Consider the following 25,000-nt stretch of genomic DNA (forward strand, 5'->3'; position numbering starts at 1 on the left):
TATATAGGGTTGAAATTTACAGAAAAACAAAAGATGAAGACAGATGTATAAACAACAAGCAAGTGTATTAGTTTGACACTCGGGAAGGTGAGAACGTCTTTTACGTTTCGAGCCTGTGCTCTTCAGCAGAAATGAACATGAGGAAATATACAGAGAGAGAATAAAAAAAAAAAACAGAGAGACACACATTGTCTGTGTATGTTTACATACACACATAGCTAAATGTTTCATGTTTCCTTATCTTAAATTTCTGATATTTTCTATTTTTCTAAGAAAGTTTCCTTATATTTGTTGTGTCAGTCATAAATCATGTTTTGAATTTAAAGTAGAAAGAAAGAAAGAAGGAAGGAAAGAAAGGAAAAGAAAGAAAGAAATAACCTAAGATAATCATTTCACCTCCAGTCCTCCTCCTTGTACTCTAAACCCCACCCCCAGACACACACACTTGCATACCTGCCAAATAACAATGAATATCAAGACCATGGTGGTGGTGGTTGTGGTAATAGGTATGATGTTGATGCTGCTGCTAATCATGATGATGATGATGGTGACAATGCCGACGGTGTTGTTGGTGGGAATAGTGGTAGTGGTGATGGTGGTGATGATATCGATGACGATGATGATGCCGATGATGATGATGGTTACGGTGATGTTAAATGATTCATTTTGCTATATTACTGCAAAATGCCGGATATGAAATATCATAAAATAAACAATAAAAATTTCCAAAAGTCGACAACTGGTTGTCTGTATCAGCAAAAATTATATTTAGACAGCAATAATCAGTCAATTAAATCAAACCCAGGTGCTTCATTGATATTTTATGTATTTGCTCTCCGAAAGATAAAAGGCAAATTTTGACCTTGCCAGGATTTGAACTCAGACAGGAACAACTGAAAGTAAATACCACAAGACATTTTGTCTAATGCTCTACCAGTTTTGCCAATGTAATATCTAAACCAGTGATTCTCAACCGGGGCCCACATGACCCTTGGGGGTCTACATGACCTTTGAGGACCATATCTGGTTTTGTTATAATTTATGTACAATAAATTGGTTGTTCTTCAACAATTCATTAAATATTTTAACAGTTTGTTTTTTTATACAGTTCCTTAAGATATCTAATTATAAAAAATATAATAGGGCGTTTTTAAACATCAATTGGCTCTGGGGGTCCAGTAGAGTAAAGCAGGAATCAAAGAGATCCTTAGGTAAAAAAAAAAAAAGGGTTGAGAACTTCTGATTTAAACTGGTCGAGTTTATGACAGACATTTGAGATAACCCTGCCCACCACAACAGAATTCTTGAACAGAATCCAACTTTAAGGACGTTTGCATGGTAGTTTCTGGTAGGTAAGCTCTGATGTTGCACTGCAATAACAAAACCTTCTGTTTCCCTCTTTTTTGTCGCCATTTATGTGTTAGATTTTGATCAATATCTGAGACAGGTGGTTAGGAATTTACCTTTCCAGTTGTCTTCGATATTATTCATTATTAATGTTGTTGTTGTTGTTGTTTAGAAGTCTAGGATTTTTGTATCTGTTGTAGCAGCAGCAGCACTGTTCTAGATGTGGGAGCAATAATATTGCATTGTGGGTTTTATGTGACCTTTGTATAGGGGTCAAGGGTCAGTAGTTGTGTGGAGCTGAAATATTTCCTGATCTGCAACAGGAAGACCAGTCTTTGTGACACACACACACACACACACACACACACACACACACACACACACACATCTTATCAGACTTTAGACTGTTTCATAATTTACTTAAGAGTCTTCAGTCTCTGACTCATCTCTTTCCTCTCTTTCTCTCTCTCTCTCTCTCTCTCTCTCCCTCTCTCAAGTCTGTCAATAGCCATTATCTACTTGTGCTTTCTCTTCCTGGTTCTTTCTACTTGGGAGGTGATGGGCATATGGGTGTGTGTACATATATGTGTATGATTGTGTGTGTGTGTGTGTGTATATATGTATATATACATGCACACACATAAACATAGTATGTGTGTGTTTATATATATCTATATATGTATGAATGTCTATGTATGTACAAATCTCTGTCTGTCTCTCTCTCACTCTCTCTCTCTCTCTCTCTCTCTATATATATATATATATATATATGATTGAGTGTATATGTCTGTATATGTGTGGAATGTATGTATACACATACACGCATATATATATATTATATATATATATATATATATATATATATATATGACTGAGTGTATATGTCTGTATATGTGTGAATGTATGTATACACATACACGCATATATATATATATATATATATGCATGTGTGTGTGTGAATGTATGTATGGGCGTGTGTATGTATAAGGAAGTGTGTGTGTATATACCCTTGTCCCTACTTTTTGCTCTTTCCCTCCTTCTCACCCTTCCCTTTTCCCCCAGTGAACTTACTGACACATCTTCTCCTCCAACAGCAGCTAATTCCTCTGAAAATGTCTTTGAACAGATCAGAAGAGTGTTCCAAATTCCATTTGTCTTTCAGGAAGTGTTTGTTCTTCCTTGAAGGACTTCAAGTTGAAACAGTGACCCAGAGGTCTACATTTATACACACTGACTAAGAAGTTTCGGTTGATAATGTTTAGTTTACATCATCCACTGTACCCTGCCTTAATTTCATCATCATCATCATCATCATCATCATCATCACCATCATCATCATCATTGTCAATTAACCCTTTCATTACTGTATTTCTGTTGAGATGCTCTGTGTTTCTTTCAATTAATTTTAAATACAACGAAGAATTTAGTAAAATAATTTAGTTATCATTAAGTTAGTGTTAGGAACATAAATTGTGGCTAAGGTTTGGTGGAAGATTTTAATTCAAAACTTATGAAAGCAAGACATTTCTGCTACAGAGCCAGAGGCGGTTTCAACCAGGTTGGTCTCAAAAGAGTTATTAATAATAATAATAATGATAATAATAATAATAATAATAATAATAATAATAATGATAATAATTGCCCTGATGCAGTACCAGGCAATGGCTCTCATTTATTATCATTATTATTATTATTTATTGTCTTTGCACAGCTTCTAATGCAGGAGATGTACCACGGTGCTAGCTGTTCACTACCAGTGAACACCCCTTCTTTTTGAGCAACATCCGGAGTATTCAAGCAATTCCAAGCAGTGCTGTTTTCTGCAAGTGCCCCCACCCTTATTGCAGCCCCTATTTGTTATTATTATTATCATTATCATTATTGAATGAGAGAGCAGTGCATGCTAAGTGACACTGGGGTAAAATATACAAAGCCTGGTATACCCATCATGACTACCCGTCTGATAAGAGTACACTAGGCACATGCATCATAACCATATGTGTGTGACATGGTGATCTCATATCAAGATAAACAGCACATGACCTTGCAGGTGGGGCCCAGTTAGAATTTTCTTCTGGTCGAGTAATCCATCCTGCTCAAAAGGTCCCTGAATAAGAGTTGCTTAAGGATGTTGAAAGAACCACCCATGTTTCCAGAGGTGAATTATCCAAACCTCAAAGTATCCCTCTCAACACATGGCTATGATGCTCCCCCACTACTTCTGCTCGTGATCAGAGATGCACATATCGTCAGCCACTAAGGGACAAGCTCAACTGGTTAAGGTCAAACAACTGACAAGCAAATCTGTGGTATTGAGCAGAATATTTGCTGTAGTCCATCTTTTATACCAAGACAAAACAACGTACACGATAACACTTCCAATCAGTTAAGATCAGAAGCCATGAGAGCCATTGCCTGGTACTGCACAGGGCATCTATCATTATTATTATCATCATCATCATCCATCATCATCATCATTATTATTGTGGGTGCAAGACTTAGTGACTTCAGTTTCTCGACTGGGTGGGGCATTGTGTTCTTAAGCAAAACAATTCATTTGACATTGCTCTGCGGTCACCCCGACACCTGGCGTGTGGCACACGGTACACCTGTTCAGACAACATCGATCTGCTGGAGAGAGAGAGAGAGAGAGAGAGAGCAAGCTAATGTGTGGCACGAAGATTTGATCGCCATAAACAAACCATTGGTGCAGGTCATTTGGCAAAAGCTGAATGCTCGTACATTGTCTTCAATGGGAGAGTCCATCATCATCACCACTATCATCATCATCATCATCATCATCACCACCACCACCACCACCATCATCACCATCATCGTCACCATCACCATCACCATCATCACCACCATCATCACCACCATCATCATCACCATCATCATCACCATCATCATCATCATCATCATCACCACCACCACCATCATCACCATCACCATCATCATCATCATCACCATCATCACCATCATCATTATCATGTATTCTCTCTTCTTGTTTTCTTTTGTCTTCATTTTCTTTTGGCTTTGTAACCAATAAATAAAAAGTTCCACCACCACCATCACTACCATTACTCATCATCATCATCATTGATGTTGCTGTTGTTCTTCTTCTTCTTGTTCTTCTTCCTTCCACTTAATCCTAAATTATGAGCAACGTTCCTATGCTAATTTCTCTTCCGCAAACAAAATTCTGCTCACCAACATTTACGAGAACAACAATGCATCTGTCAGAATTGCATAAAAGATTCCTTCAACATAGCAAGTCATGGCTCACATAATAAAAACTGCTGCTACTGCCTCCCTCCCTCCCTGGATAATTTCTCAATAGAAATGGTAAAAGTTCAAATGATTATTGTTAGTAATAGTGGTGATGATGATGATGATGATGATGATGAGGGTGGTAGTGGTCATGATGATGTTATGATGCTGATATGGTGATGTAGAGAGATTATTATTATTATTACAGCAGGAGTGGCTGTGTGGTAAGTAGCTTGCTTACCAACTACTTGGTTCCGAGTTCATCCCACTGCGTGGCACCTTGGGCCAGTGCTTCCTACTATAGCCTTGGGCCGACCAAAGCCTTGTGAGTGGATTTGGTAGACGGAAACTGAAAGAATCCCGTCGTATATATGTGTATATATGCATGTGTGTGCTTGTGTGTCTGTGTTTGTCCCCCTAGCATTGCTTGACAACTGATGCTGGTGTGTTTATGTCCCCGTTACTTAGCGGTTCGGCAAAAGAGACTGATACAATAAGTACTGGGCTTACAAAAGAATAAGTCCCGGGGTCGAGTTGCTCGATTAAAGGCAGTGCTCCAGCATGGCCGCAGTCAAATGACTGAAACAAGTAAAAGAGAGAAAGAGAGTATTATTATTATTATTATTATTATTATTATTAACCATTAGCATGCCGGGCGAAATGCGTCGCCGTATTTCGTCTGCCGTTAGGTTCTGAGTTCAAATTCCGCCAAGGTTGACTTTGCCTTTCATCCTTTCGGGGTCAATTAAATAATTACCAGTTATACACTGGGGTCGATGTAATTGACTTAATCCCTTTGTCTGTCCTTGACCAAACTTCTGTGTCTGTTTTGGCATGGTCTCTATGGCTGGATGCTCTTCCTGACACCAACCACCCAGCAGAGTGAACTGAGTGCTTTTTATGTGGCACAAGCACAAATGAGGTCAGTTTTGGCTTGGTTTTTTACAGCAGGATGCCCTTCCAAAAATGCCAACCACTGTGGACAGGATGTCTTTTTAAGTGACGCCAGCACTGGCAGGGTGCAACTTGCAAGATAAAGGACCTCTAAGCGGGGTGGGGACATTGAAGGAGGTGATCTTGAGTCAGAAGATGAAGGCTTAGAGTGTGGCAGAGACAGAAACAGCTTTCTTGATGTAGAGGAGGTACAAGAACCTTGGAGAGGGGTTAGGGCATTGGAGGAGGTGACCTTGTGTCTTATATATACACAAGAATGGCTGTGTGGTAAATAGCTTGCTTACCAATCACATGGTTCCGGGTTCAGTCCCACTGCGTAGCACCTTGAGCAAGTGTCTTCTACTATAGCCTCGGACCAACCAAAGTCTTGTGAGTGGATTTGGTAGACGGAAACTGAAAGAAGCCTGTTGTACATATATATATATATGTATATATATATATATATATATATATATATATATATATATATATGTTTGTGTGTCTGTGTTTGTCCTCCCAGCATTGCTTGACAACTGATGCTGATGTGTTTACGTCCCCATAACTTAGTGGTTTGGCAAAAGAGGTCAATAGAATAAGTACTAGGCTTACTAAGAATAAATCCTTGAGTCGATTTGGTCGACTAAAGGAAGTGCTCCAGCATGGCCACAGTCAAATAACTGACACAAATGAAAGAATACATATATATATATATGCTAGCATGGAGAACGGACGTTAAACAATGATGATGATGATGATGATGATGATGATGATGATATATATATACACACACATATATATACATACAGAGAAAGAGGAGAGAGAGAGAGAGAAAGAGAGAGAGGGAGAGAGGTGATAGTCATGATGATTGTGATGATAATGGTGATGATGATGGTTGCGGTATTAGTGAAAATGGTGGACAACAATTATGATGATAAGTAAAAACCAAAATTATTGATTTTCCTCTCCATACACTAAAACTCATTACTTCTCTATTCAAAAATGACATTTCTTTTTAATTTCTGCGCGAGTGAGAGAGAGAGAGAGAAAGAGAAAGAGGAAGATTTCTGAAAGTGCTTGTTTTTTGAATCTTTACATATTTATTGAACTGTTTTAAACTAACAGCAAATTGCAACACACACACACACATTCATGTGTTGCTATGTATACATAGATACATACATATATGTGTGTGTGTAGGTGATGCATGGAAATTCTGCTACTGCGGTTAATACTATTGTTATTATCCTAATACAGCTACTAACACTACCACACAACATTCGCAACCACTTTTGTGACTACTACCAATACAAGTTCTACTACGACTGTGCTGTTTATATCGATTTCTTTCCACTAGGTACAACCTTTCTTCAGTCTCAACATGTAGTAAAGCATGTGATAAAATAACTGAAATCTATTTTATATATGTGTGTATTATATATATATATATATATATATATATAATATATATATATATATATATATATATATATATATGTTTGTGTGTCTGTGTTTGTCCTCCCAGCATTGCTTGACAACTGATGCTGATGTGTTTACGTCCCCATAACTTAGTGGTTTGGCAAAAGAGGTCAATAGAATAAGTACTAGGCTTACTAAGAATAAATCCTTGAGTCGATTTGGTCGACTAAAGGAAGTGCTCCAGCATGGCCACAGTCAAATAACTGACACAAATGAAAGAATACATATATATATATATATGCTAGCATGGAGAACGGACGTTAAACAATGATGATGATGATGATGATGATGATGATGATATATATATACACACACATATATATACATACAGAGAAAGAGAGAGAGAAAGAGAGAGAGGGAGAGAGGTGATAGTCATGATGATTGTGATGATAATGGTGATGATGATGGTTGCGGTATTAGTGAAAATGGTGGACAACAATTATGATGATAAGTAAAAACCAAAATTATTGATTTTCCTCTCCATACACTAAAACTCATTACTTCTCTATTCAAAAATGACATTTCTTTTTAATTTCTGCGCGAGTGAGAGAGAGAGAGAGAAAGAGAAAGAGGAAGATTTCTGAAAGTGCTTGTTTTTTGAATCTTTACATATTTATTGAACTGTTTTAAACTAACAGCAAATTGCAACACACACACACATTCATGTGTTGCTATGTTACATAGATACATACATATATGTGTGTGTGTAGGTGATGCATGGAAATTCTGCTACTGCGGTTAATACTATTGTTATTATCCTAATACAGCTACTAACACTACCACACAACATTCGCAACCACTTTTGTGACTACTACCAATACAAGTTCTACTACGACTGTGCTGTTTATATCGATTTCTTTCCACTAGGTACAACCTTTCTTCAGTCTCAACATGTAGTAAAGCATGTGATAAAATAACTGAAATCTATTTTATATATGTGTGTATATATATATATATATATATATATAATATATATATATTATATATATATATCATTATCATCATCATCATCGTTTAACATTCGCTTTCCATGCTAGCATGGGTTGGACGATTTGACTGAGGACTGGTGAACCAGATGGCTGCACCAGGCTCCAATCTGATCTGGCAGAGTTTCTACAGCTGGATGCCCTTCCTAACGCCAACCACTCCGAGAGTGTAGTGGGTGCTTTTATGTGCCAGTCAGGCGGTACTGGCAACGGCCATGCTCAAATGGTGCTTTTTATGTGCCACCTGCATGGAAGCCAGTCCAGCAGCACTGGCAACGACCTCGCTCAAATGTTTTTTTCACGTGCCACCAGCACAAGTGCCAGTGAGGCGATGCCGCCAGCTTGGAAGCCAGTTTGTTGCTCTGGCAATGATCATGCTCAGATGGTACTCTTAAAGCCCCATTATTGTGTTAAACTATCATGTGTCCAAATTTGGCCAAATGCATTTTTTTTCCATATTTATTTTCACTTGCAATAGCCGGTTCTTTTGGTCAAACAGTTGTATCTTTAGCTGCTTCAGATGCCCAAAATATCAAAAATTGTCAACGGTTTTGCTATGGAATGGTGAAACTATTTCTTTGTTTTCTGGGAAAAAAACGTTTTGGACACTGCCCGAAACAGTCATGACATCTGGTACTTGACTGAAGAAAGAAGGCCTCAAACGACCCATCTTTTTTTTTGCCTGTCCTTCTAATTGTTGTTTCTCTTGTCCACCTTTGTATGAAAAAGTAGACATTACACTGAAAACAGTGATGGTAATGACATCTTTGACATGTTTCAATCATTGGATTTTGGCCATGCTGGGGCAACACCGTGGATGATCTTAGTAATCATATTCTGGTCCTTATTTTATTGGTCACTTTTGCTGGACTGCTAAGTTATGGGGTTGTAAGCAAATCAACACTAGTTATCAATCAGTGGGAGGGGATAAAGCACACACACACACACAGTAGGCTTTCATTCAGTTTCTGCCTACCAAAAATCATCTACAAGGCATTGGTCAGCCCTGGAGGCTATAGTAGAAGACACCTGTCCCAAATGTCACACCTGAGCAGTGGGACTGAACTTGAAATCACAGGGTTGCAAATGAAGCAAGCTTCTTCACCTCTCAGCCAACATATGCATATACATTTGTATGTGTGTGTGTGTGCCAGTGTGTGTGTGTGCCTGTGTGTGTGTGTGCCTCTGTGTGTGTGTGTGTGTGTGTGCCTCTGTGTGCGTGTGTGTATGTTTCTTGCAAATTTTCAAAAAAAATTTTTTTTCAGGTAGTAGTGTAAATGATTTAATTAACCCTTACTAATTATAGTTACATGTTTTTATGAACACTCATTACAAAGTGGGGTTGCACAGGTGTGATTTGAACTCACATCATAACATGAGCAAAAGAGCGAGAGAGAGAGAGGTGGAGGGGTACCCCAATCCAATAGGATATTATTTGATGCTACGTTCTATGTTCTAAATGTTGCTTCCAACTGAAGAACAAGCAGCCAACTATTATTGATTTCAATATTCTAGATTAGATTTAAGATTCAGGACCTCACCTCTTGCCTTGTGCTCGCATGGAATGAAAATTTATGAGGTGAAAAGAAAAACTATACAATGTATATATAAAAGTTAAGTGTAAAAAAAGGTACTGACTTTATAGCTCAGCTTTTGTGAGAGAGAGAAATAGACGTATACATACTCACATGCAATGTGTACACACCTTCTCATTCGGTATCTTTATATATGCAATTTTTATTGCATATATGTATATATGTGTGTAAGTCTGTTCATCTATGTATGTGTATACACATTTATGCTCAATATGTGCATGTGTGCACATTATATATATATATATATATACATATATATTCATACATACACACACACACGATGTATATATAAATATATATGACTTTTGATTTATAATGTTGCATTCACATATATATACATTAATATGCCAATATATTTTGTGTATATGTGCATATAAATACACACTAAACTGTATTTGTGAATGAGTGTGTGTACATGTGTGTGTGTGTAATTGGATAGGGGTGTATATGTGCATGTATGTATAAGTTTATATTTGTGTATATCTACATACATGTATATGAAAAATACATTTGTTTCAGCACACAAATCCAGATCAAACCTTTAGACAAACATTTAGTGTGTATATGTGTATGTATGTATGGATGCATGTATGTATACGTGTTATGTATGTGTGTAATATATATATATATTATATATATTATATATATATATATATATATATATATATATATAAAACACACTCACACAGAGTCCAACATATAATTCCTTTACGAACATAAAAGTAGTATATGTGTATGTGAATTTGTATATGTGTGAATTGTGTGTGTGTATGTGTGTATATATATATATATTTATCAAATGTATGTGCATGTATTTTATATATGTATGTGTGTGGGTTTTGATGTGTGCCTGCCACCCCCTATATGTATTTGACAATTCAATTCAGCACGAGGTTTACCACTGAAATTGATATTCATTATTCATTCTGCTTCGAGAAACGTAATTCATAATTTACCCTCGAGACTTGGTTTGCATGTGTGTGTGCCTGTATCTACATGAGTGTCTGTGTGTGTGTGTATGTATGCATTCATGTGTTTATGTCTAATATTTATATATGTGTGCATGTGTTTATCTCCATGTATGTGGTTCTGTGTGTGCTTGTAGCCACATTTGTGCCTGTGTAAGAAAAACAGAATAGCAAGATATATATATAAATATGTACATATAAATATGTACATATATATATATATATATATATACATATATATATATATATGTTTATATATATGTACATGTATATATATATGTATATGTATATATATATGTATATGTTTATATATATGTATATATGTATATGTTTATATATATGTATATATATATGTTTATATATATATGTATATGTATATGTATATGTGTATATATATAAATATATACATACATACATACATACATACATACATGTTTGTATGTATATAGTGTTCCCCCAGTTTTGTCAAATGCCTTCTGTCATAATGTTCAGCTGTATTTCCAGTTAGTTTGTTAGTTCATCATGATAATAACCTTCAGCCATAATACAATTACTGTTTGATTGTAATATCATGTGATAGCAACATTCAATATTAATTAATGAAGGCAGTGAGCTGGCAGAATTGTTAGCATGTGGGGCAAAATACTTAGTGGCATGTTGTATAGCTTTACATTCCGGGTTCAAATTCTGCTGAGGTCGGCTTTGCCTTTCACCCTTTTAGGGGTTGATAAAATTAAGTATCAGTTGAACGCAGGGGTCAGTATAAATGACTTCCCCACTCCCTTAAAATTGCGGGCCTTCCTCTTTTACTTGTTTCAGTCATTTGACTGTGGCCAAGCTGGAGCACCGTCTTTAGTCAAACGAATCAACCCCAGGACTCATTCTTTGTAAGCCTAGTAATTATTCTATCAGTCTCTTTTGCTGAACTGCTAGGTTACTTGTACATAATCACACCGCCATCAGTTGTCAAGTGGTGTTGAGGGGACAAACACACACACATAAATATATTCATATATATATATGTGTATGTATGTATATATGTATATATATATAATGTATGTATATACATTACGGTGGCACGTAAAAAGCACCCACTACACTCATGGAGTGGCTGGCGTTAGGAAGGGCATCCAGCTGTAGAAACATTACTAGATCAGACTGGGCCTGGTGCAGCCTTCTGGCTTCCCAGACCCCAGTTGAACCGTCCAACCCATGCTAGCATGGAAAGCGGACGCTAAACGATGATGATGAAGATGATGTATGTATATCTTATTCCTTTTCTTTTGGACTTTCCAATGTCTCCTATTTCTGAAGAAGAGCTGTGCTCAAAACATAAAACGACCACTCTTTCTTTCCTTCTCTGAGCATCTCAGTAGTACTTTGCATATACCATGTCTTCATGTTGTCTTTTTCTGGGTTTTTTTTTGTTATTAATTATATATATACACACACACACACAGACCTGCGCACATGCACATACCCACACATACCTCCTTCTCTTGCACTCTCTTGTCTTAGAAAGAACTTTTTCTTCACCCATTCCTTTCCGGTCATTTCAATATGTGACCGCGTGTGTATCATTGCAAGCTTCTTGCCACATAACCATGCCTGCACCTATATGTAGAAACATTTTCTTTGCTTTCCCTTTTCAGTGAAATACCTTCCCACACAGCTCTCTATATATGTCCAGTTGTGGCTTTCTACTTTGCTTACATCACCAATAAACACACACCCCAAAATGACCAAACATCATATAATCTCATATAACTCTCCTGCCTATATATATACAGGATTCTTCTCTGTGTGTATTTGTACGTGCATTTGTTGTTGAAGCTGAGAGACTGTTGGAAGCAAAACAGTGTTTTTAAGGCTATAAACAGTATCTGAAGTGCCGTAGATCAAATATACATCAAACTGGATGTTTATCTTCAATTTATCATACTTCCTAAGAAATATGATATATATAAATATATATATATGTATATATATATAACATGAAATATGATGAAATATAATAAATGGATATTTCATCATGGATAAAGGAAAGGATTTCTAATTTTGCCTCAAGGGCATAGTTTTGTGGTAGTTTGGTTTGTAGTTGCTTTGGTCAACACTGTTATGTAACTGGTGTTTGTTTTACATTTCTAAAAGAAGTGAAAGAAGCAAAAACAGCTTCAGCAGAAATTATGGTTTGGACAGTTTGACAAGATGCGACAGGTCAGACATGCAAACATGTGACTCTCCTCTTGCATCTTAAACAAGTGACTCAGCTCATTCTTCAGAAGTTTGTTTGTCATTCAACTTGGCGGCAGTTCTTGCAGTCGTTAGTCTTTTCTTTTGTGAAGTGATTCAGTTTTCTTTAAGTGGTCTTAACTCAAACTGTGAACTAGTAGTAGCAATAATAGTGGCAGTAGTAGTAGTAGTAGTAGTTGTAGTTGTCGTCGTTGTTGTCATCGTCTTCCTGAGGCTTAAATTATAACTCACTTCCAGTATGACTAACGATTACATAATTGAAACATGTCGTTCAGTCAATATGATGGCGGTGGGTCGGAAAAATCGGTGGAGCACCAAGTATGGTGCCTTGGAGTAATTATTTATGTCCCTTTATTCTCCAAGGTAAAATGCCACGAAAGTCAAATTTGTCTTTCGGTTTTCTTCATTTGAATATACCTGAACATACGATTCCAGTCAAAATTACTGACGCAGTGTGATAACGATAGTACTAATTATTATTATAAATTATTATCACTGTTTATTATCATTATTATTATTATTATCATTATTATTAAGGTGGTGAGCTGGCAGAATCGTTAGCACGACAGGCAAAATGCTTAACAGCATTTCATCTGCTGCTATGTTCTGAGTTCAAATTCCGCCGAGGTTGACTTTGCCTTTCATCCTTTAGGAGTCGATTAAATAACTAGCAGTTATGCATTGGGGTCGATGTAATTGGCTTAATCCCTTCCCCCAAATTTGAGGCCTTGTGCTTCCAGCAGAAAGAATTATCATTATAATTGTTGTTGTTGTTGTGTTGTTGTTGTTACTACTACTACTACTACTACTACTATCATTGTTATTGTTAAGGCAGCAAGCTGGCAGAATCGTTAGCTCACTGGGTGAACTGCTTAGCTGTATTTCGTCTGTCTCCATGTTCTGGTTTCGAATTCCTCCTAGGTTGACTTATTTGACTAAATGGTGGTGCTCCAGCATGGCTGCAGACAAATGACTGGAACAAGTAAAAGACTAAAAACACACACACACACACACACATATTGTTGCTATTATGCAAAAGTGTCGTAAGTCCAAAATGTTGCTTTTTCAGAAAATGAAAAAATAGTTTCACCATTCCATAGCAAAACCATCCTATTACACTTTGACAATCTTTGATACCTTGGCATCTGAAGAAGCTGGAGATACGATAGCTTGACCAAAAGAACCGGTTATTGCAAGCAAAAATAAATATTGTAAAAATCACATTTGGCTAAATTTGGACATACAACAGTTTAAAGTAATAGCAATGATATATATATCATCATCATCATCATCATCATCATATATATATATATATATATATATATATAACTGAGATGTACTTGCATAGCAAGTGACGTGATCTGAGATCGTGTGCCGAAACAAAAACAATTGCAGCGTGGTAGGTGTTTATAAGCCATTTAAAAACACACAAAAGCCATTAGATTCACTTCAACATTTAAATTTAATTTTTAAATTTAATTTGTCAAACTAGTTTCATCGCTTTGAAACTGCAGCCTGTTCACTGATAAAATTCCATGCTTCATAAAAAAAAAAAGATATTTTTGAAAAATTACATTTAAATATTGAAGTGAATCTAACGGTTTTTGTATGTTTTTAAATGACTTATAAACACTTTCTACAGTGCAATTGTGTATGTATATATATCTATATATAAACTTAAATATATGTATATATAAACTTAGATATTTGTATATATAAACTTATATATATGTAAATATATATAATCTTAGATATATAAACAAATATATGTATATATATATATATATATATATATATATTATATATATAAACATATACATAAAAATGTATACATACACACACATATATATATATAAACTTATTCACAAGTGTGAATACACACACACACACACACACCATTCCATATAATAACCTGACATCTATCATTGTCCATTATTCCTCACTTCACTAAACCAGATATGATTCCATCCATTTGTGTTTTTCTTACTGAAATATGGAGATGCAACCCCCATCATTCTTCTGCATGTCTTTGCCGATTAACAGAGGTAGGTGTGTGTGTGTGAGAGAGAGGGAGAGAGAATTTCTGTGTTACAGTGGGATTTGGAGATTAGGTTGGAAGGATTGTATATTATTTAGCAGGATGTTGTTTTCTATAAGGTCAAGACTATGATATTGTCCTCTCATAAATCATATTACTTTGTATCTGTTTCTATCTTTTAATCTTATGTTTCTCTCTCTCTCTTCCTCTAGAAATAGTAGAAGGATAACTATCTAGCTATCCCTGTACTCTCTCTCTCTCTCTCTCTCCCTCTCCTATCTATCTATCTATCTATCTATCTATCTATCTATCTATCTATCTATCTATCTATCTATCTATCTACATAGTGGTTTGGACTTTAGCTGTTCTTTCTAGCGTAAATGATTCCTATGAGGGAAACCTCTTAATGTGTTTAAATGTACACTGTATTTTATCTATCTATCTATCTATCTATCTATCTATCTATCTATATATATATATATATATATATACGTATTTACATACACCAACCCATGCCACCATGGAAACCAAATGTTAGCTGATGATGATGATATGCACACACACACACACACATTTATGTATAAATCTATACATGATTATGTAAATATATTGTGGCTGTGTGGTAAGAAGCTTGCTTCTCAACCACACGATTCAGGGTTCAGTTCCACTGTGTGCGACTTTGGGCAAGTGTCCTCTACTTTTGCCTTGGGCTGATCAAAGCCTAGTGAGTAGATTTGGTAGACAGAATCTGAAAGCAGGCTCCGGCAGAAGGTAATGGCAAAACTTCTGCTGACTCTTTCGCCACAACTTTCTCTCACTCTTTCCTCCTGCATCTTGCAGCTCACCTGCGTCCCGTCCAGGTGGGGAACCTATACGCCAAGGAAACCGGGAAACCGGCCCTATGAGCCAGGCATGGCTTGAGAAGGAACAAACAACATGACACTTGTTGCACTAGACCAATGCAAGTTTGAGGGACAAGGGAATGGGTTTGGCCCTGCACAAACCATGCCCATTGTAATAATATTCATCATGTGTTGGTAGTGAATTTGGTTGATGGAAACTGTGAGGAAGCTCTTCATATGTGTGTGTGTGTGTGTGACTTTGTGAGTCACCACCATCACTTGACAACTGGTGCTGATTCACTTACAGTTTGGCGAAAGAGGTTGATAGGAATATATGCTGCAGTCTTCAACTAAATGCTTCATGGACTCAGTCCATGCTTTTCTAATACTTTGACTTGGCATATTTATAAAACATGCCACGTTTCTCCAAACAAACTCTCAGCCTGTTTATATAACACACAAACAGAACCTGAAAGCTTGCTTTGAAATACAGGGTGTGTATTTTATAAATATGCCTTTTTATAGTATCATAAAAGCATGAAACTATTAGAGTAGCTCTTTTGGTTGTGAATCAAATTGATGTTTATCTCTCCTTGGATTCTACCTGCATTGGATCTTTTATCTATATCTATCTACCTATTTCTTTACTACCCACAAGGAGCTAAACACAGAGGGGACAAACAAGGACAGACAAACGGATTAAGTCGATTATATCGACCCCAATGCGTAACTGGTACTTATTTAATCGACCGCAAAGGGCTGAAAGGCTAAGTCGACCTCGGCGGAATTTGAACTCAGAACGTAATGGCAGACGAAATACTGCTAAGCTCTGACTCTGTAGTACAAGTGTCTTGTTTTCATAAGTTCTGAATTAAAATCTTCCACCAAACCTTAGTCACAATTTATGTTCTAGCTTAATGATTACTAAGTTATTTTACTAAATTCTTTGTTATATTTAAAATTAACTGAAAGAAACACAGAGCATCTCAACAGAAATATAGTAACAGAAGGGTTAAAATATATAATAGAGAAATAATTCTTAACCCTTATGATACCAACCTGGCTGAAACCACCTCTGGCTCTGTAGTACAAATGTCTTGTTTTCATAAGTTCTGAATTAAAATCTTCCACCAAACCTTAGTCACAATTTATATTCCTAACACTAGCTGAATGATAACTAAGTTATTTTACTAAATTCTTTGTTATATTTAAAATAACGGAAGGAAACACAAAGCATCTCAAAATAAATACAGTAACGAAAGGGTTAAATACTGTTATTGCTTTTGTTGAATAAAATTTGTTGAAAAAGAGCCGCAATAATTATGCACCAACCCAGTATATACATAAACTTGCTGTTATAAATCTCTGCTCCTATCTGTCTGGAACCGCCTGCTTTGGTTTCTTCACAATCTACCCTGTGACATTTTGGCATGAAAGAAATCTTTCAACAGATTCTCAAGTAAACTCTATGAATGCAGGATTTAACCAAAAAAGCATGCACAGCTTACCAAAATCCTTCCATTTCTTTCAGTATGATTCATGGGTGAATATTGTGTGTATGTGTGTGTATATACATTCTTGTATTTATTAGTATATATATTTATGTGTGTGTGTATATATGTGTGTATGCATATATGTAATATAACGTGCATATGTGCGTATATATGTATAAATATATGTATATATATATATTTGTGTATTTATGCGCGTGTTCATATACGCATGTATATATGTGTGTATGCATATATGTAATATAACGTGTATATGTGTGTATGGTGGTGAGTTGGCAGAAACATTAGCATGCCTGGTGAAATGCTTAGTGGTATTTCATCTGTCTTTATGTTCTGAGTTCAAATTCTGCCGAGGTCGACTTTGCCTTTCATCCTTTCGGGGTCGGTTAATTAAGTATCAGTTGCATTCTGGGATTGATCTAATCGACTGGCTCCCTCCCCCCAAAGTTTCAGGCCTTGTGCCTAGAATAGAAAAGAACATGTATATGTGCACATATATGTATAAATATATGTATATATATATATTTGTGTATTTATGCGCGTGTTCATATACGCATGTATATATGTGTGTATGCATATATGTAATATAACGTGTATATGTGTGTATGGTGGTGAGTTGGCAGAAACATTAGCATGCCTGGTGAAATGCTTAGTGGTATTTCATCTGTCTTTATGTTCTGAGTTCAAATTCTGCCAAGGTCGACTTTGCCTTTCATCCTTTCGGGGTCGGTTAATTAAGTATCAGTTGCATTCTGGGATTGATCTAATCGACTGGCTCCCTCCCCCCAAAGTTTCAGGCCTTGTGCCTAGAATAGAAAAGAACATGTATATGTGCACATATATGTATAAATATATGTAAATATATGTATATATATTTGTGTATTTATGCGTGTGTGCATATATGTATGTATACATATATGTAATATAACGTGTATATGTGCATATATATGAATATATATAGTGTATGTATACATGTGTGTGTGTGTATGTTTTTATATATATATATATATATGTATGTGTGTATGTATATATGTGTATATGTGTGTATGTATATATATGTATATATGTATACACACACACACACACACACACACACACACACACACATATATATATGTGCGATGTATATATGTGTATGTATATAAGTATGTATGCGTGCATGTGTATGTATGTATATGTGTGTGTGTATATATGTATGTGTATCCATATTTTTTTGATGATTCACACACACACACACACACACACACACACATCAGTAGAACTGGAAGACAAATATGTTTACAATCAGCAAAGTGCTGAGGTTCTGTGTACATATATAGAGATGACAATTTACTTCATGAAATTTGGATATCTTCCATTAAAATCTTAAACCCAACATTGTAGCAGACTCTCTGTTAACTGCCAGGAAACCATAATTATTGGAATCAGCTGACATTTACATCATTGCTGTTACAGTAGAATTCAAACATCTGGAGTGGTAGCATCATAACCAAAGTAGGAATAGAAGCTATTAACCAAAGAGATGAAGAATCAAGTTACCAATTTCAGGTCTTGTGTTCGTAACCACCCTTACCACCTGTGGTGTCTCAGGAGATTGTTAGAATTATTCTGAAAGCTGAAATCAAAGTTATGATCAACATTGGGACCCAAAGTTGTGATCAGTGTTGTGACCAAAGTTGTGATCAAAGTTGTGATCAATGTTGTAACCAAAGTTATGATCAGTGTTGTGACCAAAGTTGTGGTTAACGTTGTGACTAAAGTTGTGATCAACATTGTGACCAAAGTTGTGATCAACATTGTAACCAACAGTGTGACCAAAGTTGTGATCAGTGTTGTGACCAAAGTTGTGATCAATGTTGTGACCAAAGTTGTGATCAATGTTGTGACCAAAGTTGGGATCAACGTTGTGACTAAAGTTGTGATCAACATTATGACCAAACAACCATACAATTGTGAGCCAAGTATCCTAACCACTTTGCCACAAGAACAACTCAACAACCATAGAGAAAGATAGAGATAAATGGATAGACAGACAGACAGACAGATAGATAGATAGATACATAGAGAGAGAGAGGTTGGGTGAGGGACAGAGAGAGATAGAGGTGGGGGTGAGGGGCAGAGAGGGAGAGGTGGGGGTGAGGGACAGAGAGAGGAAGATGAGTTGCCTTTGGGTGTGTGTTTCATAATAACTTTCACTATTGATTCTGGGGAGAAATTTCAACTGTTTTCTGCTGCCAGTTCTTCCCAGAAGCGACCCAAAATAAAACCAATATTCAAAGAGTCATCTGAAGAAATAATCTTGGCAGGATTCTTTCATTTGTATTTCTAATTCATTAATTTAATTTCTCTGACAGAAGCTGAATAAATAATGAGGAAACAAGTGAAAGTTGTTTGTGTGTGTGTGTGTGTGTGTGTGTGTGTGTGATCTTTGTGTGTGTATAAAGAGAGTGTATGTGTACGGACATGTGCTTCAGTGAGTGAGTGTGTGTGTGTGTCTGAGCTTGTCTATGTGTATATTCTTGAGACTCTGTGTGTGTGTGTGTGTGTGTGTGTACATGTGCTTCAGTGAGTGAGTATGTGTGGCTGAGCATGTTTGTGTGTGTGTGTGTGTGTGTGTGAGCTTGTCCATGTGTATATTCTTGAGACTGTGTGCGTGTACGTGTGCTTCAGTGAGTGAGTGTGTGTGTGCCTGAGTTTGTGTGTATATGTTTGAGAGAGAGTGTGTGTGCATACATGTGCTTGAATGAGTGTGTGTGTGTGTGTGATAAACTTGTTTGTTTGTGTGTGTATGTACGTGTGCTTGTATTAGTGTCTGTGTGCATATACTTCTAAGAATGTATGTATGCACATGTGTACATGTTTGTGTGTATATATGTGCATATACTACTAACAATGTACCTCCATGTGTGTGTGCATATGTATTGTATAAACATGTATATATGTGCATATACTTCTATTATGTGTATGTGCATGTATATGTACGTATTCATGTATGTGTGTGCTTGTATTTATGTCGAGTGTGCATACACATCGAATAATGTGCATATATATATGCACAAGTGCTTGCATGCGTTTGTAGAAGGAAGAACCATTAAAAAAAATACTTTTATCTTTTTTCATTAAATAATTAACAATTAATTAAATAAACACGGTGTTTACATGTTACTTTCCAAAGTGTTATGTTTTTTTTGTTGTTGTTTTCAAAGAGACAACATGAGAGGAAAAAAAAAAACTAAAAACACAAAAAACTCAAGTTTTTTTTTTTTTTGAAAAAAAAGCAAACTTTATAGCTCAAAGCAGTTTAGTTACAGGGTTTGAGGAGGGAGCAGTCCATTGGTGGTGGGGAAGAAGGACTGTGACATCACATGAATGACATAATATAATATTTGTGTATTGAAATTTGCTTCCAACTCTTGCTGTTTCACACCATTTAGGAATGTTTACCAACAAAAGTGCCATTCTGAGGAGAGGAATTTTTATGCATTCACTCAATTTTATTGTTTCTTTTCTACACAGTTGTGATGTGACACTTACTTCCAATCTCTTTGTTGTATAACGGCAGGAAGAGCATCCTTCTCTCTCTCTCTGTCTCTCTCTCTCTCTATTTCTCTCTCTCTCCCTTACTGATAACTCTGCTGCTCTTCACTGTTGTTGAAAAACAGTGCAGCATTAGGAGACATTATTGCCTGGAATGTTGTAGAACAAAGAAATCCACAAAATCCTTTTTTTTTGTGTGTGATATGGCACTAATAATAATAATAATAATAATGGTTTCGAATTTTGCCACAAGGTCAGCAATTTTAGGGGTGAGGAGATGAATCGATTACATCGACCCCAATGCATAACTGGTACTTAATTTATCGACCCAGAAAGGATGAAAGGCAAAGTCGACCTCGGTGGAATCTGAACTCAGAACATAGCAGCAGACGAAACACTGTTAAGCATTTCGTCCAGCGTGCTAACGATTCTGCCATCTCGCCACTTTAATAATAATAATAATCTTTTCTACTATAGGTACAAGGCCTGAAATTTTGTGGGAGGTGACCAGTCAATTAGATTGACTCCTGTGTGCAGCTGGTACTTAGTTTATTGACCCTGAAAGGATGAAAGGCACCTCAGAATGTAGCATCATTTTGCTTCACGTGCTAACGATTCTGCCAGCTTGCTGCCTTAATAATAATAATAATAGTACTCAGACAGCTCAAACTTCCACCAAGGCAGCACCAATGTCCTCTCAACAATTAGCCAGAGATGATTTTTAAAATGAGAATATCTGAAATAAACTCGACTGCTTTCATAAATGAGAATACTAAAAATGAATCCAACTGCTCTCAAAAATTAAGTAAAAAACCCGGAAAAATAGTCCAGAATCCTTGTCCAGTACTGGATCGATCCCAAAATCTAATCAATTTGTGCCAGTCATGAGGCCAAATATCCCTGAAAGTTTAATCCGAATCCATCCAGTGGTTCTTGAGATATCTTGTCGACGGACAAACCAACAAACAAACATGACTGAAAACAATACCCCAGCCTTAGCAAAGGCAGAGGTAATAATAACAATAATGATAATAATAGTAATAATAATAATAATAATAATAATAATAATAATAGTAATAATAATAATAATAGTAATAATAATAATAGTAATCCTTTATTTTGACTCAAGGTCAGGAATTTTCGAGGGATGGGGAAGTCAGTAAGTATTGACTCAGAGCTTATTGACGGAAGTTGAGCTCAGAACGTAAACACGATAAAATGCCACTTAGCATTCTGCTTTGGTCTGCTAATGATTTTGTCAGCTCAACACCTCATCATCACCATCACCATCATTGTTTAACATCCTCCTTCCATGCTGGCATGGGTTGGACGGCTTGACAGGAGCTGACCAGGCAGGAGCCTGCACCAAACTTCTCTGTCTGTTTTGGCTCAGCTTTTTATGGCCAGATGCCCTTCCTCTGTCTAAATAATAATAATAATAATGATAATAATAATAATAATAAAAGAAAAGATAGTGCTCATGGGAACTGCTCATATCCTACGCAAAATACTTTCTATGTAATCTCAAGTTTTAAAACAAACATAATTTTCGTTTTTTCTTTTTTTTTGGACATTCACTAGTACAACACTAAATACAAAACCAAATATATGGCACACTAAGCATAACAACATCACGAATTTCTAACCTGTTGTCTCTTGAGGTCGCTGGGTGAGACTTGGAGCCAACTTGTACAAATATAAAGCAGAAGTCAAACATAAAATAATAATAATAATTATTATTATTATTATTGTTAAGATTTCAAATTTTTGTACAAGTCCATCAGTTTCAGGTACTTATTTTATCAACCCTGGAAAGGATGATAGACAAAGTTGACCTTGGTGGAATTTGAACTCAGAATGTGAAAATGGACAAAATGCTACACAGCGTTTTGTCTTGTGGGCTAACAATTCTGCCAGCTCACCACAATAATAATAATAAAGGGGTAAAGACCCCCTTCGGTCATGAATGACCATGGGATTGCACCTAGAAAGTTACCCTCCTAGACACAAGTCCGGGCAAGGTTGTTTATGGAAGACCAGCAGTCGCCCATGCATACCGGCCTCCCCTCTCCACGCCACCAGTGTTATCCAAGGGAAAGACAAAGGTCGATACAGCTTGGCACCTGTGACGTCGCAACTCATTTCTACAGGTGAGTGAACTGGAGCAACGTGAAAATAAAGTGTCTTGCTCAAGAACACAACACTCAGCCCGGTCCGGGATTCGAGCTCACAACCTCGCGATCGTAAGCTCGACGCTCTAACCACTGAGCCATGCGCCTTCACACAATAATAATAATAATAATAATAATAATAATAATAATAATTATAGGAGAGGCTGTGTGGTAAGTAGCTTGCTTACCAGCCACATGGTTCCGGGTTCAGTCCCACTGCATGGCACCTTGGGCAAGTGTCTTCTACTATAGCCTCAGCCCAACCAAAGCCTTGTGAGTGGATTTGGTAGATGGAAACTGAAAGAAGCCTGTCATATACATATATATATGTGTGTGTGTGTGTGTCTGTGTTTGTCCCCCCAACATTGACAACCGATACTGGTGTGTTTACGTCCCCCATAACTTAGCGGTTCGGCAAAAAGAGACCGCTAGAATAAGTACTAGGCTTACGAAGAATAAGTGCTGGGGTCGATTTGCTCGGACTAAAGGCGGTGCTCCAGCATGGCCACAGTCAAATAACTGAAACAAGTAAAAGAGGGCGGTGCCCCAGCATGGCCGCAGCCCAGCGATTAAAAGCCAGTAAACGATACAATTACGGATGTGTCTTACTGAATATTTATTTACTGTCATCAATTTCGTATTTTGCATTCGCTGAAGAATTATTGGCTGGAATGACCTAGAAAATAGTCTTTTAGGAGGAATTCTCATTTTTCGCCACAGTATCACTTTCTGCTTACGTCTGAAATATTGTTACAGTAGGGGGTGAAAAATAGGGTGCTGTTGATTCAATCCGCGGCCTGGCTTCCTGGGGGTATCCACGGCGATGTCCTGGATTCTGACACACACACGCGCGCGCGCGTGCATATATACACACCGAAGCTGAACTATATCAGGAGGACGTAAACAAACGAACAGCGGTCCGGTTAACGTTTGGCGATAGGGAGATAAATGGATGAATATATACGTGTAGAAGATTTAATGTGAAAATGAAAATCGCTGAAATGGGAATTGTTCCCAGAAATGGTTACTGTTCGACGGGGAAGAAAAGGTAACTCTTTATATGGAAAATCGACACACACGCACTTTGTGTGTGTACCCTTGCATGCATGTATTTATATACAAACCTATGTATAATATATATCTGTATAATTATATATACGTGCGTGCGTGTGTGTGATTATATACGTTCATATATACACTCGTGTATTTTACGTAAAGCATGCATTGAGGGGAGGCATTCTTTTTATCAGCTATCGATTAGAGATTAACTCCAGTTTCGGCATCTTCTGATCTCTCTCCCTCTTCCTCCCTTCCCCTCTCTCTCTCTGTATGCCTATCTATCTATCTATCTATCTATCCATCCATCCATCCATCTTTCTCTTTCTCTCTCTCTATCTGTATACCTATCTATCCATCCATCCATCCATCTTTCTCTCTCTTCGTACGCACACACTCACACGCGCAGATGTACGTACATCGGCACAAATACGCGCGCGCTCTCTCTCGTGCGTATTATGTGCGTGCATTGATGTACGTTGTGTGAGTGTGTCTGTGTTTGTATTGGTGATGTGTGTGTGTGTCTGTGTTGGTGAAATATAAACATCAAAGATACTTTGCCTCGGGCTGAAACTGCTGGAGTTACATAAAGATGTTGCAACCTCTTGTGTGTTTGTGTATATGCATCTTTTCCATTTGATCTATCTTTCAGTGTGTATGTGTGTATGTGAGTGTGTGTGTGCACGCGAGTGCATTCATACATACGCGCGCACACCCACACACAACTTGCTAACGCTCATACACAAAAGTGCACACACATACACCTAACATGCAAGCATGCACAGACACAAAACCGCACGCACACACACAAATATTCACACACCTGCACACACACACATACACACAACAGACACATACACACAACAGACACACACACATACACACACACAACAGACCCGAGCGCGCACATTGTTTTATCTCGCTGAAATTATTTCCCATCCATCTACCTTACACTATCATAAATGAAATAGCTACCACAATTTATCTACACAAGCGAAATATATTCCGTTTTATATT

General features: G+C 36.9%; 1 protein-coding gene across 8 annotated transcripts in view; it reads left to right on the plus strand.

Moving 5' to 3' along the window:
- The window catches only part of LOC115222966 (ras GTPase-activating protein nGAP), a 479,655-nt gene that overhangs the window by 202,114 nt on the left and 252,541 nt on the right, over positions 1 to 25,000 (plus strand). The window contains exon 1 of one of the 8 annotated variants that reach the window (XM_036511879.1): positions 23,899 to 23,975. The exons of the other annotated variants lie outside the window; for them this stretch is intronic. Coding sequence (XP_036367772.1) covers positions 23,914 to 23,975 — 62 coding nt within the window. The 5' untranslated portion in view covers positions 23,899 to 23,913. Of the gene's footprint in view, positions 1 to 23,898; positions 23,976 to 25,000 lie in introns of those variants that run through there. 8 annotated transcript variants of the gene reach the window in all.

Source organism: Octopus sinensis, linkage group LG21 (assembly GCF_006345805.1).
Source record: "Octopus sinensis linkage group LG21, ASM634580v1, whole genome shotgun sequence".
Taxonomy (NCBI): Eukaryota; Metazoa; Mollusca; class Cephalopoda; order Octopoda; family Octopodidae; genus Octopus; species Octopus sinensis.